The sequence below is a fragment of the Taudactylus pleione genome, unplaced genomic scaffold (genome assembly GCF_031769625.1).
Source record: "Taudactylus pleione unplaced genomic scaffold, aTauple2 ptg000387l, whole genome shotgun sequence".
Taxonomy (NCBI): domain Eukaryota; kingdom Metazoa; phylum Chordata; class Amphibia; order Anura; family Myobatrachidae; genus Taudactylus; species Taudactylus pleione.
In genome coordinates, this window is record NW_028284788.1 from 613256 (window position 1) to 634782 (window position 21527).

At 40.8% G+C, this 21527-nt stretch overlaps 1 protein-coding gene across 2 annotated transcripts in view; it reads right to left on the reverse strand.

Moving 5' to 3' along the window:
• Positions 1-2178: 2178 nt before the first annotated feature.
• LOC148507672 (choline/ethanolaminephosphotransferase 1) overlaps positions 2179-21527 on the reverse strand; it is a 366175-nt gene continuing 346826 nt past the window's right edge. For both annotated transcript variants that reach the window (XM_088445756.1, XM_088445757.1), the window contains one exon: positions 2179-4232. In XM_088445756.1, the coding sequence (XP_088301882.1) occupies positions 4113-4232 (120 nt within the window). In that variant the 3' untranslated portion in view covers positions 2179-4112. The remainder of the gene's footprint in view (positions 4233-21527) is intronic.

The following is a 21527-nucleotide window of genomic DNA, read 5'->3' on the forward strand; positions in this document are numbered from 1 at the left end:
TTACATGTGCTTTTTACTAAGGAGTGGCTTCTGTCTGGCCACTCTACCATACAAGCCTGATTGGTGGATTCCTGCAGATGGTTGTACTTCTGGAAGGTTCTGCTCTCTCCACATAGGAATGCTGTAGCTCTGACAGAGTGACCATTGGGTTCTTGGTCACCTCCCTACTAGGGCCCTTTTTCTCAGGATTGCTCAGTTTAGACGGCCGGCCAACTCTAGGAAGAGTCCTGGTGGTTCTGAACTTCTTCCATTTATGGATGATGGAGGCCACTGTGCTCATTGGGACCTTCAAAGCAGCAGATATGTTTCTGTACCCTTCCCCAGATTTGTGCCTCGAGACAATCCTGTCTCGGAGGTCTACAATTTTTTGGACTTCATGCTTATATAGACAAGTGTGTGCCTTTCAAAATCATTTACAAACAATTGAATTTCCCACAGGTAGACTCCAATTAAGCTGTATGAACATCTCAAGGATGATCAGTGAAAACAGGATGCAGCTAAACTCAATTTTGAGCTTCATGGCAAAGGCTGTGAATACTTGTACATGTGATTTCTTAGTTTTTTTCTGTAATTAAATTTGCAAAAATCTAAAAAAAAACTTTTTACACATTGTCATTATTGTGTGTATACTTTTGAGGACAAAAATGAATTTATTCCATTTTAGAATAAGGCTGTACCATAACAAAACGTGAAAAAAGTGAGGCGCTGTGAATACTTTACGGATGCACTGAATATTCGACTCCATCTGTCAGGGTCTTGGTGACTGGTGATCTATCAGCACCCTTTTGTATCAAAGATTGGCACTAGGTAGGGGTTTCAATTGTCACCCCTGATTTTTGACCTGTTTATTGAGCCACTGTACGCTAGGATCAAGCTGGACCTGGACATTAAAGGAATCCTACTCAGTGATGAAGAATACAAAATATCCCTTTTGCCAATAATAAAGATATTATATCCTATAAAACAGGAATTCTGTCTCCTTTTCAGCTATCCTTCGTCTATAATATATTAGTAAATAGGAGCCCTGCCAGATGCAATATTAGTAATAAGATTCATAATACTAGATACCAACCAGCCCTAATTTCCAGTAATTTAGTAGGCTATCAGATCTGACCCTAAAAATGCAATTGCTTATTAAATTACTTATATAATGCATATATTCCACAGCACTTTACAGAGAACATTAGCACATCATTCCCTGCCCCATTGAAGCTTACAATCTATATTCCTTATCACATGTACATACACACTAGGGTTAATTTTGATGGGAGTCAATTAACCTATCAGTGTATTTTGGAGGGAGAAACCCATGCAAGCGTCGGGAGAATATGCAAACTCCACACAGTTAGGGTAGTGGTGAGAATCGAACCCAAGAGCTCAATGCTGTGAGGCAGCAATACTAACAATTACACAAACCGTGCTGGATTTTTTAAGGTTAGTGATGAGAACAGTACTATTTCTCTTTGTATTCTGTAATTATCTGCATTCTTGCTTTGTGTAAACAAACAACTGCACAGCACCAACTAATTCTCATTACCTATTTTGTATGAACTTTTAAACAGCTGAACTATATCACTTCTTTTATTCTGATTCCTGAGTACTGGTATCTTCCCCAAGACAATCGCCAATTGATGCCACGGAAAAAGACCAGTTTGAATTGAAAGGTTCAATAAATAACGAGAATAAACAAAAAAGTGAACTAAGGAAACTGATAGCTGATACCCAAAATTTAGCATTGATGCCTCACATCACTGTTATCTTTGGTTTGATTCCCACCAAGGCTCTATTTGTGTGGTTTTCTTCTGAGGTTTCCTCTCACGATGTCCAAAAACATACTGGTAAGTAAACTGGTTGCTTGCTACTGTACTCTACTTTGTGTCTGGTGGGGAGTTTAGACTGTAAACTCCAATGAAGCAGGGATGTGAATGATTACAACTGAGCATGCCCAAGATTGTTGCCTCACACTTTGCAAAATTTATAAAGAGAGTTTTGAGTCCTACTGGGAGAAAGGTGTTTTATAAATAAATTACTATTAAATATTACTTTGAGGACAAGCCATTTTAATAATTGTGGTAGCGTATGATTTATTTCCCCCTCAGTTTGACAACCTGTGTAAGAAAACTTAACTGCTGTAAACTTAACTGTAAGACGAGACAAAGAAAAACAACTAATAATTCATGAGCTGGAAATGTACAGGCATCTTTATTCCAGAAACTGTATATACTGTATGAAAGCAAAACTGTGCTGAATAAAATAAGATGGGTTCAACTGCATTAATAATAATAAATATGGCACCCTCTTTCATGTACATAGGTGAAGCCTTGGAAATCATTCTTGGAATTGCATATTTAAAGATAACAAGAGCAGTCATTCCATTACCTCCCTGAATGTTCTTCCACAGTAGGCCTCAAAAATGTAGGATACTGGTGCCTATGTGCTCTCAAGAAGATTATGCTACTCACAAGTTAGGTAAATGTTGTTTAGGAAGATAATTAATATAGATGAGTTTCTTTGCAGTTTCATCAAATATTATAAATGTCTCAAATTTTTCCTTAAAGGAGTTGTCCACTTTATATAACCCCCACATCCCTGTGCCGAAAATAAGGTGTCCCCACTGGTGATCTCCTTACCGGATACTGGATTGTCATATTAACTGTTAATCTTTAGATGTGTGGCCAGTTTAAGATCATCTGTCCAACCAGCCAACTAGTTGATTGGTTGGAATGAAAATCTGGTAAGGTATGAAAGCAAAGGACAATCAGCAAGTTGCTCCCAAATGCCAGAAAATGGACAAAAACTGTTGTTTGAACAAATTGTTTAGAGCAGGGGTTCCCAACCACGGTCCTCAAGGCACACTAACAGTCCTGGTTTTAAGGATAGCCATACTTGAGCACAGGTGACTTAATTAGTATCCCAGTTAATTTGATTTAACCATCTGTGCTGCAGCCTGGATATCACTAAAACCAGGACTGTTAGTGTGCCTTGAGGAACGAGGTTGGGAATGACTGGTTTAGAGCAAACATTTAACAAACTTGTCTGAACGACCATTTTCATGTGTTTTCTGGCATTTAGGAGCAAATTGCTGATCATCATTTACTCCCATACGTTACCAGATTTTCATTCCAACCAATTAACTAGTCGGCTGGTTGGACAGAAAATCTTTAGATGTGTGGCCAGCTTTAGCTTTGCAGTTGCACCTCAATGCACGTATTACAATCCATCCAGTCCCAATTGAGTTTTAGAGAAGAGTCTCAATGGATTCAATTCGCACTCAATGGATTGAACTCTCTAGGCCCATTTGCTCATGGTGTGTTCCAATGCCTAGCTTCAGGTAAGGAGCATTTCCTCTTCAAGAGGCGTGGGAGGTACGGGGAAAATGTTATATAAAAAAGAAATTGTCCATTGTAACTATAAAAACTTTTAAATATTGAGCAATTGGTGGAATTGACATACTCTATACAAGTCAGTGAAGACAATGCTAAAATATGCTTTACATGTAGTACATTTTTTTTTTTTCAGCTTTCATAATTACAATCAATCAAAATGGCTGGGCTGTAGAACACTTGAAAATATGTGAGAAGACTGCAGTTATACTCTATAGGTGAATCTTTGATATTTTTTTAACATAATAGGGCTAATTTACTAATATTGCTCTTAAGAGCACTCTGGTTCTTGCTTTCATTGCCTAGCTTGTACTAAGTGGATAATAGTGAATTAATGACTGACTGCTGTTGTATACTGCAAATTTTGCAACTAAGCACAATGTTAGTAAATTAACCTCAATGAGGACTAACTTATTGTTATACAAGTTGTTAATCTGTAAGTAAAATTTTTTAAGCTGTCCCTTTAAAATACTGCATATTTAAAATGTTTTCCAAAATTGAAATATATATATATATATATATATATTTCTGTAATGTCTGAATATTTTCAAAATTATTATGTGCCAATTTGTTAAAGTCATAATATCATTCAACACGTAAACAAAATCAGGACTTGGAGTGTTATTCTAGATAGATAGTACTCTGAACACACTGAAATATTTATTAGGGATTTTGCCATCTCATTTTTGTTATGAAACATGCATTCCTTTGTGTTGATGTCTAGGTCACTTAGTGGTGGTTTGAAAGTGTGGCAATTGTCTTTATTCTGAAGACTTCAATGTGAAGATGAGAAGCTATTTGATTGCAGACGCTAACACTGTAACGGATCAAATCAAATAGCGACAATACCTGTAAAAGAAAAAAAAAATATTGCATTAATAGTGTATTAGGCTAGTTTTGCCTTTTAAATTATTACCACTTTAAAATGGGCAGACCCAATGCCTGTAAGTGGCAGGCTATTACATTTCCCCTCTATCTTTAAATGTACCCTGAAAATGTATGAACCTGTTCATTAAACCCCACCCACCCCTCTTCCTCCTCTTCCCAGTTCAACCCAGTTATACCCCAAGTCTGTAATACTGCTTTTACATCTAAATTCCGGGTCTGACCCGGAGTTGGAACAGCCGGCGCCAACCCAGGACATTTCCGAGTTGGCGCCATTCACACCAGAGTCGGGTCTGCTTAGACCCGGCTTTTCCAGCATTGAAGTGGACGCTTAGAGATGACTTAATCTCCAAGCGCCACTGAAGCTGGACCAATCGTCCGGCATGCGGCGCGCTCTAGGTCATCGTGACCAGGAGCACGCCATTCACACTGCAGGGTTTCACAGGTTATTCCCATGTTAAACCCTGCAAGTTACCTGGGTTGGAATGCCGGGTCACTCACCCACGCACGCAGGGGAGGTTTCCGAGTATCTAGAAACCCCCCATGGCCACCGCTCTATTAACACGCAGAGAAGGAGCAACCAGTTTTTTGCACTGGCTGATTGAAGGGGGAGCTGTAGATGCAGTGCGCAGCTCCTCCCAGGCTGTTCCGACCATGGAGCATCGTGAGAGTGATGAGCTGCACCCAGTGATTGTATCCATGGCGCTTTCCCCTGGAGCCCCACAGGTGTGTGTATTACATGTGGGGATGCGCGGTAGAGGAAAGGAGGTGGCGGCGTGGATGTGTATTTGGTGTCTTATCAGGGCGGAGTGGTTGCCGGGTGAGGGGACAGGGGTTGTTGGCAAGGGAGGTGGGAATCTTTAATAAATGACGCTGTATTTATTTGCCTGCATTAACTTTTTAAGAGGTGTGTGTAGTCTTTGTTAGTTTGTGTGTGTCAGTATGTGTGTGTGACAGTGTGTAGTCTTTGTCAGTTTGTGTGTGTCAGTATGTGTGTGTGTCAGTATGTAGTCTTTGTCAGTGTGCGTGCATGTCTGTGCAATGCTGAACTGTCTATAAAGTTAATATATATATATATGGTACTTGTGTACTTTACAGACAAAGTTGTACCCTCGCAGGCTCGCTGCGTTTGCCACGCTTCGGGCTTGCCACATGGTTATATTCTCTCTCTATGCCCACTTGACATGGATGGTAGGGAATGACGCTGGACACTTATGAGTCATTAAAGTACACAAGTACCATATATATATATATATATATATATATATATATATATTCCAATGCTCCGGTACTCCAGCACTCAGTGTATTTGGGCGTTCAGCCCCCACTCTGCTCCGGTGCCCACCTCAGGGAACAGCACCCCCCAAATTCATATAAAACAATGTCAAGGCGGCACTCAGAGACGAATAAATGCAATACCCTCACCAGAGGAATTAAAATCCCTCTGGTGAGGGTATTGCATATATTCGTCTCCGAGTGCCGCCTTGACATTGTTTGAAAAAAATAAATAAATATTTCACTGTTTGATTTCTACACTTTGACTTTGTGTTTGAAACTTTTTACCCCAAATTGTTTGTGTATTATTGTTATATTTCATATATGCTGCTACGGACAGGCGTGGCCGGAACCTTAAGGATATTCTTATGCGACCTGAGATAACTGTACCTCGGCAAATCAAACCATGGCTTAATACATCTAAACCCGGCTGCTACAGGTGCACTGGCTGTACCACTTGCAGGAGTATGTTGAGTGGTCAGTTTTTTCATCATCCACATATGGAACGAAAAGTGCAAATTCTACATCGAGTGACTTGCAGCGCCAACCATGTGAACTACATTTTGATATGTCCTTGTTCCTTATATTACGTGGGTAAAATTATTCGTCCATTTAAAGAGCGCATGGCCAACCATAGGTCCTCTATAAGGGCCGTTTTGATGGATGGGACATCAAATAAACCTGTGGCTAGACACTGCAGTGAAGCTCATCATGCATTATCATCTATCAAATGCATGATAATTGATAAGATCCCTTTATCAAAGAGAGGTGGTGACCGACACAAGCTGCTCCTTCGCAAAGAAGCAATGTGGGCCTTCAAGTAGGACACAGTTTATCCTCGTGGCCTTAATGAAGCTTTCCGTTTAAGCATGAATCTAGATTGAGCATGATACGATATTGACTGTTTGGGGGTGCACCATCAGAATAACAATAATCTTTTTATATTTTTTTCTAATTTTTTATTTTTTTTTATTTTTGTAGGGGTGGCTTACCTGTGGCCGTAGTTTTTGGGTTTAAATTTTTTTAATTTTTTTGTTTATGGTGTGTTTTTTTCTGTTAGTTTAAGATGATTATAAGAGCTACAGTGACCTATGACATGTTTTATTCAAATGCTTATGACATTTGTATTGATTGACCAATAGCGTTGATCTGATTTAACTATTATCAATAGTGGATCACCTTGGTAACGCGTTATTTTGTCACCTTTAATATGAGTAAGAGGGGCTGATTATATATATGCCAGCGCTGATTGGCTATTAATGATTTTAATCTAAGAGCTCATTACACATGCCTTGAATAGTTAATATTGTTTGTTTACTCTAGGTTAGATCAGTGAATGATCACTATGGTAACGCGTTACACTGCATTCCACAGTACAGATGATAGAGGCTGCTGACACGCATATCAGCGCTGAATTACCAGCGCTACTATTGTCTGATCCAGTGGGGAATGTCTCCTGGTAACTATGGCAATGTGCTACACTGCGCAACAGGAAATGTCGTCTGGTTGCTATGGCAACGCGCTACACTGCGTTCCAATACCAAGGAAGTAGATGCTGGTGGAACGCACGCCAGCAGTCAGCGTGGGTCCTGTGATATGTTTGATCATTTGGTCCATCTAAAGGTGATACACTGTGGCTACTTCTCATCATGTGTGTATACTAATGTCTGCATTTTACTATTAAGGGTTGTTCTTGTGATTGGAGGGTGGGGTTTGATTGATTGGGTTGGGTATATATATGTTCTATGTATCACTTGCACTTTGATTCTTGACAAAGGTACATGTTATAGGACCGAAACGTCGGATTACATGCTGTTCCTGTAAATTTTTCTAAGGATATATTAAAGCAAAAACTTTTATGAAGCCTGGTGAGTGCACCCCGGAGTTTTTGTTCTCCAATCTATCTGGATCATTGGGACGGTAGTCCTTTATGGGTTGATCACCCCAGCAAGCTATTCTGAAAACAAATCGTGAGTGCAGACCTTTTTTTGATTTTGCTGCGACGGACACATATAATATCTACATGACATGGAAACAGAATGGTCAAAACTGTATTTACACTTGTCTATTAGTCCAGTTCCACAAAAATGTTTACATTCATGCAAATATATTCAGTAATTACATTCCAAGCTTGGGTACATATGGCCACCTATTTTATTTTTGTTTCACCCCATTCTTCTTGAGTTATCCTGTAAATAAAAATAAACATTTCTGTCCTTCACCTTGACCATACAAACCATCAAGTGATAGATAAAAACTTAGATTGAAAACAAAGTGATGCTAAAGCAACAACATCATCTTTTCAACACCCCAGTAGGGAAAGCCATAGATGAAGGCAATTCATTGAGTCTCTAACATTGATAACAGCCTGTAAGCAGTGTTTTTTTTTTAAACACTCCTGTGTTGCTAGGCCCCACACCCACTTAGCTGCACCCCAAGACATGATTTGCCCATGTCCAATTGTGTCCCAGCAGAGATGGCCATTGATTAGTGCAAACCATTTATGGCTCACAGGCGATGACTTAAAGACATCTATTTTAATCACTGACGGTACCATCAATGGTTAACCACCAATGGCCATCACTACACCCAAAGCCCTTTGTAACTCATCCCAGAATAGAAAAACTGCTATATTGGCTCTGCTACACCTGCTCAGTTACACAGCATGGCAATGGACAGATGCTCTTCTGAGTTCCAGCTCAAACTAATCATCATCATCCATGACATTGAAGAAAGCGTAAAAAATGGCAAATGTGAAGGCCAGCAATGGGCACATTACAGATGTGTCCTCCTCTTTGCTGCAGTCACGCCAAACAGCCCCTCATGGCATGCCTGGTCCCGTAACTCTGCCAGCGCCGGGCGTCTTTTATGCAATGCATTTAAAGCTGGCCATACACACTACAATTATTGGGGTGATCCGCAGATATTGGGTGAAACGCCCCGATAATTGTAGCGTGTCCGGGCGGCCGAGGGTTAAATATCGCTCGGTCATGCCGGATTGTCCAGCATGTCCTACTGATGCGATATTTTTACATTAAAATGTCGGCCGCATTGGGCACTGCATGGCAAGCCGCGACAGACAGACATTTCCTGTCTTCCTTTCCATGGAAGGAACAGGTAAATGTCTCCTCCCCGGGGGCGGAGTGCAGATGTCGGGGCTAATACACTGTGAGACATCTCACAGTGTATGTCGCCATCTGCGGGCTGGCAGACTGCCATATAAAATGTCTGTCGGTCTGACAGGCATTTTATCTGGACATGTATGCCTAGCTTTAGTCGCAATGTGATGCAACTAGGATGCACCAGGAGACTATGCTGATTATATTGATATGGAACACTTGTATATATGTGTATATATCTCTGAATCAACATGAAAAATGCAGCAGCTTAATTCCATACCAAGTTCCGTTTACAGACTATGGGGTATATTTATAAAATTGTGGGTTCTTAGAAGTGAAGTTGTTGTCCATAGCAACCAATCAGATAATGGCCATTATCTTCTCAAATGTGCTAGATAAATGAGAAGTAGAATCTGAGTGTTTGCTATGGGCAACAACTTCACTTCTAAAAACCAAAATTTTTGAAAATATACTCAGTCTCACAAATATATAAATGTCGCAATCAGCATTCTCCTAGTCCATCCATGTCACATCGCAAAAGTCTCTGGGTGTATGCCCCCTCGACAAATGAATTTATTGAGGACTTTGATACTTTGCTTACCTTGGTCCTTACCGACATCCTCTGAATAAAGAAAAGTGCCCTCTTCCTCAAAAAGACTGACTAGACTGTTTTTTAAAGGAAGGCCTAAAAGACCTAGGGGTATATTTACTAAAATTTTAGTTTTTAGAAATGAAGATGTTGTCCATAGTAATCAATCAGATTCTACATAACATTTGACTAACACCTTCTAGAAGATAATAGCAAGAATCTGATTGGCTGCTACATCTCCACTTCTAAAAATCACTTTAGTAAATATACCCCCTAGACTTAAACTGATAAATTTTTTCAAAGGTAGATGGGACTCCTTCCTCCCGTAACCTCCAAAAATGTTTTGTCTAATTTAGGACCAAATAATAATTTCCCTTCAATTGGCAAATGTATTTCTACGGTATATCAGCCTCCCAGGTTTTCAATCACATAACCCACCTGGCAACCACTTCAAGCTGGGAATCTTAGATTGCATTATAGAAGTATCTAAAGCAGCGTCACCCAAATACTCTGCTCCTACAGAGTTGTTCACCCGTGGACAATAAATGAGACCTTGATGAATCTGATTAGTTACCATCCAACATCTACTTCTCCAGTAGATGCTGGGAGCCTGTATCGCAGCACAGTAAGACAGCTACTGCACACAGCATGTGATCTGTCTCCAGTGGCTGGACATTGAGCAGCTGTGAAGAAAGGACGGATCTGTTGTCACTCTTGCTGGCCGGGATGCTGGTGACAGCCTACAAAAATAGGTGATATCGATTTTTTTCAATTGGGGGATCCATACAAGGCTAGATAGCAAAGGGAAAGAAAGTGAGATATAGATGTATTCTTGCATACCCTCTCTTCTAAGCCTGTACTATAAGTGTAAGATTTACTACACTTACAGTGCCTGCCCACTGTTAATTATATTGCTGCTTGAACCTTGAAAACCAGTATACTGGCCGATGTTTGACTACTAATGTACATGATAGCTGCAACTAACAAACTAAATGTGCAACAAGTGTCAGATTCACTATACTGACGATGCCTGCTGTTCACCTTATTAATGCTTGAACTTTTAATCCAATATGCTGGCTACAAAACATGTTGATGTTTGATTACTAACCTACATGCTTGCTGCTACTAACAAAACAGTTACTATTGGAGACTGATATTTACCTCTGTTGTTACTGACTACTGGACTGTTTCTAATCATTAATGGTTGCATGCTGAGTCTAATTATTGGATATGGTGAGCTTAACATCTGCGAAATAGACCCAAAAGTGTATTTTTCTGGTTGAAGACATTAAGATTTAACAATATTGTGAATATTTCTAAGGGCAGTGGTATTTATCTGTTTTAAATATACCTATTCTGTGTGCACACATATTATTTTTATTTTTTTTATCTATCCAATGCACCATTGTCTGTGAATTTACCATTTTTTAGCTCTTTCTGGTATATGAATTTTATTTTTAGTTGTATTAAAATTATATGTATGTGATTTGCAAAATGAACAGGGAGGATTCCGCACAGAACCATTACTACAATTACTATAACCAACCATCTATATCTATGAATAATTCAAACATCAAAAAATTGTGTTGGTGGTGCTCCCACAGCCTAAATATGACAGAGTAATTAACAGAAGAAAAAGTAAGGCTATTTTTGGGGCACACTTATATAAGAATTCTTAATAAACTAAAATATAACTTTTAATAATTATAGTAAAATACATAACAGGTACATACAAAATTATTGGCGAAAATATTATAGACAATTTCTGCAAAGTACCCCACACACCAAAATATGGGTTACAATAAATGTGCTTGGGTCTAGAAATATGCAACAAATACCATGGAGATTGGTATATAGGCTACACAGTATGCAATCCTATGATCCCCATTAAACAGTACAATATATGTCTACCGAACCTGGTATTCTTGAGTGGTCCCCCACATCAATACTAACCAGGCCTATCACTGGATCGCTTCCAAGATCAGATGAGTTTGGGCATAATCAGTGAAGTATGACTGTAGACCATCGCTACTGAAAATATATGGGGGTCTGAGCCTATTATAAAATGTAGGACTACTCTAAACAGAGAGGTCCAATTGATAATTAGTTGCTGTCAAGACAAGTGATTCATAGGCATACCTTACTTGTGATGCAATCAATAGACATAAATAACATAAGCATATATAGATTGTAACTTATAGAGGACATCACATAGATAACTATATCACAAATTTTACTTGGTTCCAAGTGTACATAATAGATAGGAACTCTATATTAGTGACAAACAAAGTAACAGAGCCTGACAGAACTCATAAGGTATGCATGTACTGGAAGTAATCACCACATAAACATGAGACATCAATATTATAGAGATTAGAAATATATAATATAGTAATAATGGTGATAATTGCATAAAACCTTCTTTGTCCAGGTAAATCCCCTATAGTTGTACAATATCTATAAATAAGTCTGCCTCAACTGAAAATGCTCAAAAATTCCATGTTAGTGCTGCAGTCAGGCAGAATAGCATACAACCTCAATGTCCTAATACATACCACACAAAGAAAATCCAAAGGGATGCATAAAGGTAGCAGCCATAAATGGGGAGCGAGCTATATCACAGGAGTAGGTTGTATACAAATCCAAATTAACAAATAAAAGGTAGGAGATAACCATTGGAAAGGAGAAATTAATTATAAGGCAGGCTAAGACTTCATAAGTCTAACTGGCTGATCAGACCTAGTAATCTGTCAGCCTATATACGTTACCAGTGTGGGGTACAGTGGAGCCCAGTCCGTGCACTGACTGGGTTATCCTAAATATCAGCAGACTGTCATGTAGAGAAAGAGGACGCGCATTTCGCCCGCATCGAGGCTACATTTTATAATAGGCTCAGACCGTATGCATAGAGTGAATCCCCATATATTTTCAGTAGCGATGGTCTACAGTCATACTTCACTGATTATGCCCAAACTCGTCTGATCTTGGAAGTGATCCAGTGATAGGCCTGGTTAGTATTGCTGTGGGGGACCACTCAAGAATACCAGGTCCGGTAGACATACAGTCAGGTCCATAAATATTGGGACAATGACAGAATTTTCATATTTTGGCCTCTATTCACCACCACACTGGCTTTGAAATGAAACAAACAAGATGTGCTTTAACTGCAGACTTTCAGATTTAATTTGAGGGTAATTACATCCAAATCAGGTGAACGGTGTAGGAATTACAACGGTACTATGAGTAATAACCCGGCTGTGACCATCATGTGGATTAGTATAGCCCCCCCCCCAAAGATGTCTATTTCATGAATGTCTGTTTGGTATGAATTGCTAGTTTCAAAACTGTCTCTGCATTGCATAAGCTACTTGATAAACCAAATGGCCAGTCGCTACCTAGTTTTTTGAAGACAAAGCTTCCTTGTAAATAGTGTTTGCTTTTCACCGTAGGGGGCCCTTTTTCAAGCTCTGAATACAGACAAGCAGAATGGTATTGTGTCATCTTATTAGCATAGTTCCTTCTTTTTTTCCTGCCATAAAATACCTTTCCTAAGCCAGGGAGTTATATGACGTCTAGGTTCCTGGAGACGACCCAATTTGCATTTACACGGATCTTGTGAGAACAAAAGAACAGTCCTTTTCAGCCTGGAAAGGATGGGGGCTGCTGGGGAGACTATAGTTGTGGAAGGTATGTAATAAGGAAGCTGCCGGTCGAAATGCCGACCGCCGGCTTCCCGACTGTGAACTCCCAGCATGGGACTAATGATAGGTGTCAAAATACCAACGCTTATCATTATCCAGACGCCGAAATCCCGATGCCCGGAATACCTAAGGAAGGTATGCCGGGCGTTGGGACTTTTTATCCCCAGGAGGTGGGGGTTAGGTTTAGGGACTCCCGGGGGGACTTAGGGTTAGGCACCCCCGACAGGGTTAGGCTAGGGGAAGGGGGGTTAGGCAACCCCCCAGGTTTAGGAATAGTGTGGGGATAGGGTTTAGGCACCCCTGGGGGAAGGTTAGGGTTAGGCACTAGGGGGGAGGTTAGGCTTAGGCACTCCTAAGGGAGGGTTCGGGGGGAGAGAGGAGAGGGTTAGAACTTACTTTAGTCGAGATATTCAGCTTTCTGCCTTCCGACATCGGTATTACATCCACCGGGCTTAATGTCATATCGATTCAGTTGTGGAACTATAAGGATCAGCAACCTACAGTACTCGGTGTTCACTCTATAAAAGAGTAGCTTCATGCTATGAGTGAAGCAATCTTCTGCCTAACATGGTCTCCCTCCACACAGATCACATAAATCTCAGAGTAAGACAATTTATGCTTATGACTTTATATCCTTTCCTTTATTTGAAATCAAGCAAGACATACAGATATAAAGTGCACAGATTATTTACCTGTTTTTATTTGTAACTTAATCCTCGAGATATTTTCTCAATAAATCCTAAAAATGTATCAGCATTATCTCTGTGATCTATGAATTCACATTCCTGAAGAGGCCCATAATACATCTGTGTAATAATTGTGGATTTTTAAGTATAATTTAAGGGTCTGGCAATCGCAAGAGCGCTATTCTTATTACTCTTCGTGGTGGCAGCTCGAGTAAAACCCAAGTCACGACCGTCCATCTTCGTAAGGTTGGTGTATCTGAATGCAGGCTGGGGCACGGCGCTGTGACACCTGCCTTCAGCACTTACAGAAAGCTGAGGAGGGGTTGGAGGGGAGGAGCTTTTATGGCACAAATAAGCTCATTAAGTGCTAACGCCTCCATGTCTCAACATTCCCTTGTGTAAGGAAGTGTCCCCCAGATGTAGGAAGAGAATATAGGTACTAATTTGTCACCATGTGCTAATGAGCAGAATAGTCAAAAACTATAACTTACTGAAGGGTTAAAATGCCGCTTCCCACTGTGTGCAGTAAATTGTGGTGATTTCGATGGCAGAATCCTGACACTTATTGGAATACCGGTGCCGGCATCCCAATGATAACTAGCGGGGTTGGGGGGACAGTTAGGCACTAAGGGGAGGATTAGGGTTAGACACTAAGGGAGAAGGGTTAGGTTTAGGCACTGGGAAGGGAGAGTTAGGTTTAGGCACTGGGGAGGGAGGGTTAGGGTAGGGTTAGGTATACTTACCTCAAGACGTCGGGATGGTATCCTAGTCTGGATGCCACCGTCGGGATTGTGACCGCCAGGTTCTCGAACACTGGCATCCTGTACCCAACCTGCATTGAACAGTAGGTGAGAGGTTTTTACTCAGCCACAATAGGTTTGGAAAAGTTAAGTATGGCCTTTGTAAGTGATGACCGTGTGAGCCCTGATGATGCTACACCACAAGGAATTGACAACAGGAAATATACTGTAAGCCCAACTATAACAGTGCCCCAGAAAAAGAAAATAATACCTAAATACCAGAAAGTGCCTAAGTGGTGTGCAAGATTTACAGGACATTGTCCAAAAACATTAGCCCATGTAACTTATGGACCAAGATTTAAAATAAATTTCGCCACATATGCTCCTAGAAATTCTTATATCCTGATCCCTTACTTTCTTATGTTTTTTTTTTATTATTTTCTTTTATTATTTATTATTTTATTTTTTTTATATACGTTGAGTCAGTCAAATGTGTGGCATCTTCAATATTTTTAAATCTCTTTAATAAAAGATTCATGTTACATATATATATATATATATAGAGGTTGAGTGCCCCTAAATGAAGAGTACTTTCTTTTGCTTTGTGTCCATAACATACATTTTTCTCAGGGAGCACCCCCACATCCTTTGAACCCTGTAATTTTCATAGAAATTACAGATGTATCCTAATGCATCTAGCCTCCTTGCGCGTTGAACAGCCCTTCTAGTCGCGCCATGCCGTGGAATGACTCTATAGGATCAAACGTCTTTTCGTGCAATTTTTTACCTTCAAATGCATCTTACTTGAACAACGATGTGAATAGATTGCACATTAAAATGATATTCGGCATGCCTATATTCTGCGTGCGACCGCGGGTACATCTGCAATGCAAAACGCTATGTTACAGTGTCACAGCCTCTGACACTGTAACATAGCATTTTGCATGCAGAGACAACCACAGTAGCATGCAGATTAGAGGCATGCCACATATCATTTTAATCAGCAGAAGCTGCTTGTGTGTCCCATTCGCATCACTGCGAATGTCACACATTTGAAGGTAAAAAAGATGCACAAGTTCATACTCAGCTCTACAGAAGTCACACAGAGCTCCCACGACTTGTAGCATACAGAGGATAGATGGATATGGACACATCTGTAACTATATGTGGACAGAGTTAAAAGGATTTTTCACCAGTGATTATTCCAGTGCTTAGAACCCTTCCCCATTACCCATCCCTTAATATGAGATATACAATTTTGTAGAACCCACTGTTTAATATATGCTCATTTAAGAACAGATCACTGGGCTGATTCAGAGCTGCATGCCGTTGTGACTGATTTAGCGCCTTTTGCCGTAGTGTCTATGACTTTATGCTAATGCTAGTATCAACCCTTCCCCTGGTGTACAAGAGTGCATTTGAATGTGCATGCACGGAGACACCCACTTTGTGCATCTTCAGATGCCTCTAATGTAAGAGATTAAGGGGCCTAATCATCATCACTTAATTTTCACAAAAGCAGGTGAAAACTAAGTTATCAGGCAATTCATGAAGGAGGTAAAGCAGGAAATATTACAGTTATCTCCTACTTATCTTCCTTTCGCGGAATGGCCCGCTGTCCCCATACACTAGTATGGGGACAAAATCATCAACCTTTGAAAATATAATATTTTCGGAGCTTGACTGCTGGAGCATTCACCACCTTCAGATGACAAATGCTCCTGTACCGGGATCGCAACTCGCTCCTTCCCTATGGGAACAAAGTCCGGGTTGTGATGAAGGATACTTATCGGGGTCCGAACGAAACCAGATAATTAACATTCTGACTTCCCACGGCTACTGAAGCAATTTATCATTGTGCGGTGACAACTTATGCGATATCAGCTGTTCCCGCGAGCCACTTTACTGCTCCTCTTCGTGGGATTGAATCTTTTCACTGCTCCTGTTGGTCCTCAGGACCCCAAACAGTGCATATTTTCCTTGTCTCCTCACAGAATCACAAGTGAAATAATTAGATCACCTGTAGATCTTTTAAAATGTGTCAGTAATGAATACACCAGCGCACCTGCAGGGTGACCTGGAAAAAGTGAACTGTGTGGGGTCCTAAGGACCGAGTTTGAGAACCACTGCTCTATAGAAACAGCACTTACTAAGGTCAACAATGGCCTTCTCCATGCCAAAGGTTACTTCTCTATTCTCATTCATCTTAGTACCTGTGCCATGCATGTGCTAAGCTCAGTCTAAGCTCTGTTAAATGTATTAAGCTTTACACCATTCAAATACATTCATTGTATTTAGCATACTAAAAGATACCTGTTAGGTGTGAAGTTCTCTGCAGCGATAGTGTGCCACTTTGGTTAATGCACTATAACATTGCAATTGTCTGCGATATTTATTAGCCGCTTGTCTTATGTGCAACATGGCACACTTTACATTGTTTAGTTTCTACTATATCACACAGATCCTGAGGCTCCCAGTACTGATTGGGCATTTATCATACATTGCATCCGGAAAGTATTCACAACGCTTCACTTTTTCCACCTTTTGTTGTTACAGCCTTACTCCAAAATGGAATAAATTCATATTTGTCCTCAAAATTCTATTCTAAATTTAATTAAAAAAAAAGGAAAAAGAAAATCACACGTACATAAGTATTCACAAACTTTGCTCAATACTTTGTTGATGCACCTTTGCCAGCAATTACAGCCTCAAGTCTTTTTGAATATGATGCCACAGGCTTGGCACACCTATCTTTGTGCAGTTTCTCCCATTCCTCTTTGCAGTTCCTCTCAAGCTCCATCAGGTTGGATGGGAAGCGTCGGTGCACAGCCATTTTCAGATCTCTCCAGAGATGTTCAATTGGATTCAAGTCTCGGCTCTGGCTAGGCCACTCAAGGACATTCACAGAGTTGTCCTGAAGCCACTCCTTTGATATCTTGGCTGTGTGCTTAGGGTCGTTGTCCTGCTGAAAGATGAACTGAAAAGTCTGAGGTCAAGAGCGCTCTGGAGCAGGTTATCATCCAGGCTGTCTCTGTACATTGCTGCATTCATCTTTCCCTCTATCTTGACTAGTCTCCCAGTTCCTGCCGCTGAAAAACATCCCCACAGCATGATGCTGCCACCACCATGCATCACTGTAGGGATGGTATTGGCCTGGTGATGAGCGGTGCCTGGTTTGCTCCAAACATAACGCCTGACATTCACGCCAAAGAGTTCGAAACTTTGTCTCATCAGACCAGAGTCCTTCAGGTGCATTTTGGCAAACTCCAGATGGGCTGCCATGTGCTTTTTACTAAGGAGTGGCTTCCGTATGGCCACTCTAATATAAAGGCCTGATTAGTGGATTGCTGCAGAGATGGTTGTCCTTCTGGAAGGTTCTCCTCTCTCCACAGAGGAATGCTGTAGCTCTGACAGAGTGGCCATCAAGTTCTTGGTCACCTCCCTGACAAGGGCCCTTCTCCCCCGATCGCTCACTTTTGATGGCCAGCCAACTCTAGGAAGAGTCCTGGTGGTTCTGAACTTCTTCCATTTACAGAGGATGGAGGCCACTGTGCTCATTGGGACCTTCAAAGCAGCATATATTTTTCTGTACCTTTCCCCAGATTTGTGCCTCGAGATAATCCTGTCTCGGACGGCTACAGACAATTCCGTGGACTTCATGCTTGGTTTGTGCTCTGAAATGCACTGTCAAGTGTGGGACCTTATATAGACAGGTGTATGCCTTTCAAAATTATGTCCAATCAACTGAATTTACCACAGGTGGACTCCATTTAAGCTGTAGGAACATCTCAAGGATGATCAGTGGAAACAGGATGCACCTGAGCTCAATTCTGAGCTGTGAATACTTATGTACATGTGATTTCTTATTGTTTTTTTTTTTTAATTAAATTTGCAAAAATCTCAAAAAAACTTTTTACACGTTGTCATTATGAGGTATTGTGTGTAGAATTTTGAGGACAAAAAATGAATTTATTCCATTTTGGAATAAGGCTGTAACATAACAAAATTTGGGAAAAGTGAAGCGTTAGTATATATATGGCATACCACATTTGACATTAATGTATGAGTCACACAGGGGGAGATGTATTATAGTGGCACTGATCATGGCGTTAAAACTCTTCCTGCTTTGCCTTTTGGCGAAACAGGAAGCAGCACCGATGAGATGTATTAACATCTCATTTGTCTGAGAGGAGGAGTGAAAACTCCACCCTCCAGCGATCCCCGGCAGAGCACACAGCTCATCAGCCTAGGGCTGATACACTGTCTCCCCCTTCCTGGCCGGCTCCACTGGGCATGCACAAGATCTCGCAAGGCCGGCAGCCAGCTCAGCAGAGACAGTGCTGTTCCTGCTGTGGTGATAGGGCAACTACAGCTGCAGCTGTCGAAAAGGCCAGTGCCACTGACTGTTCATACATTGCCTGGCATATTGGCACGCTATCTTATAAGATAGCAACGATCATTTACCACCCAACCCCACAATAATACATGGGGGAGAAGTGGTATCAGCGCACATAACTTGCGCTGATACCACTCCTCCCCCATATCGCCCCTTCTTACATCTTCCCTACAGTTACAAATTCTCGTGGTATTAATCAGCTCCTTGCTGAGTGCAATTTTATCAACAAGCGCTCAGGAGGACGTTTACCAATGTATATTTCGCATGTAGCTTTTTTGTACACATAAACCTGCTGGTGGTCCCACACTTTATCTATGCATTACCTATCCAATTAATCACATACCTGGCGACGTCTCATGGGATGCGATGGCAGACAAGGGGGCTCTCCCTACTGCCGCCCCATGCGACCACAAGCTCTGCTGCTCTCCGGCACCCTGTAAGAGGAAATACTTTCCTCTTCCTAATGGGGTCAGATTGTGACTGCCAACATTACTTTCTTTTTGTGCTGATCTCAAGGCATTCTGGGTCATTCAGGAGGCTGACAGAAGAGGAGCTTAAGTTCCCCTCTGATATGACCGATCTCTGCACAGAAAGATGGACAGAGGGGCTGTGTGATCATCAGCCCCTCTACTACTTCCTGCTCAGAGGGGACAGATCGGTCCCCTCTGAGTTGTATGCTACAAGCTCCGCTGCACTCTATATTATATATATATATATATATATATATATATATATATTAGTATATATAATGTAAACGGGAGAGGGGAAGGGGGGGCACAATCTGCATTCTATGGCCTTTGGGGTAGGGGTACACATATTATATTGGGATCTATGGTCACTGGGGTGAGGGTATAGGGTTGTGGACTTTTCTGATTTACAATACATGCCATAGGGTGGTGCTAGACAACACTTAATTAGGAGTTTTTTCTTTTTTACTTGCCTGGCACTAACGCATAGCTCGGTCCACAGCAGGACTAGGCGCTGGCATTGTCACTGTGCACACCCCTCACCCACACCCCATCGCTGCATGTGTGAGATGATATATGCCAGTGGTAGATCATTTATTGTTTTCGAAATATCAACAATAAGAAATTATAATTATCAGGTCAAAAACCTGGCGGCAGAGACTAGTGACGAGCAGAATTGGTGCAAAGAGGAGCCAGGGGAGCAAGAGAGGGAGGACCTGAGAGTAATGTTATGTTCTGTAAATGCTGACATCATTACCAAAATCGTGCCCCAGAACGCCATGTAGCACTCTGGGGCGCATGCTCCTAAACTAAAAGTGCTAGTAGGGGAAACATAATTTCTCCCGTGCATAAATATGCTGATCTCTGAAAGTGCAAAGATTAGCTGTCGCAGGGGGAACTGATTATCAGTCCCCCATGCTCTGCTCTGCATTCATGTGAGGGGACAGGGCTACGACACATAAGATGAGGGAGTAATAGTTGGGGGTCATCTTTTGGCACTGCGGGTGGGTTATGCTGACCCACATAAAAGGTGTTTGGGCTGGGAGGGGATACATTAAAATAATTTACAGTGACACATGGGGAGGGGGAGCACTAATACAGTGGAGGCTCACTGACACTGTGGCTGGGGACGGGGGCTCTGCTACTGGAATCTAATACCACTAGGAGGTGTGATAATGCTGGAGATTTTTTGCCACTGTGGGGGCTATTTTTGATGGGATGTGGGAGGTGATTTTACAATGGGTGCGTGTGGACATCTTTAAAAATACATTATAAAGTTTATCAAATTATAAAATAACAATTCTGACCTGTTTTTGGGGAAAAAAATCATGAGATAAGTGGTTAAAAGTTAAGAATTTGATTGATAGTTTCTTTAACAAATCACTATTTGAATCTTGGTTAATTACATGTCCTGGTTATTTATGTAGTGATTACCATGCTAATGAATGTTATATATAAAAAGCTGCTCAATTTTACAACAGATAATTAATAAAACACAAATAAAGCGCTTGTGGTGTCTAAATAATATTGTAAAATATATTTCTAGCACAATACCTGTGAAAAAAAAATCCAGTTAAATACATTAGTAATGTTTATAGCCACTCTTGTTAAATGTGGTCAGTACAAAGTTGTATTCAGGGTTTCGATCTTTGCCATTCAAGAAACCGTGCAGTGGAAGGTAGGGACAGTTAGAAACTGTTACATACTATCTCCCTATTAGCTAGTGCCCTTTTATGGTGTATAAATAATTTCTGACATTTGATACAGTATTGCAGAGTCTGAGTCTAAAATTAAATTATATTCAAAGTTTTGCATGGCATAGGTAATGCATGTATAGGTAATGCATGTAGTTAGATTGTCTTTTTTATTAATTTAGGCAGTTTCCCAGTTTTAATATTAAGCCATATATAGATTTGGTATTTTGCTTCTGCATACTATTGTTGTAGGATGTCACTATGGTGGTCAGTACATACAACGTAGCAGCAATGTTTGTGCTGGAACGTCAAGACACCAGCACTTATGCGCACCATGATGCTGTAACTGCGTCTGCACCAGACCGGATCGACTGTATTCACTGGTTCACTGAATTGAACCATTTGTATAAAATGTATGTTTGTTTGTGTTAGCAGTCCTTGAGGAATGTGATTAAATCACTTAAATGTTGGATTATATGAATGTTGCCCTCTTGAATTATTAAGTGAGGGCCAATACAGATGAAGTAGTCCAAGACAAGCTTCTTAACCATTTTAAAAAAAGTTTAGTCATTTATCCACCCCTATTTGACAA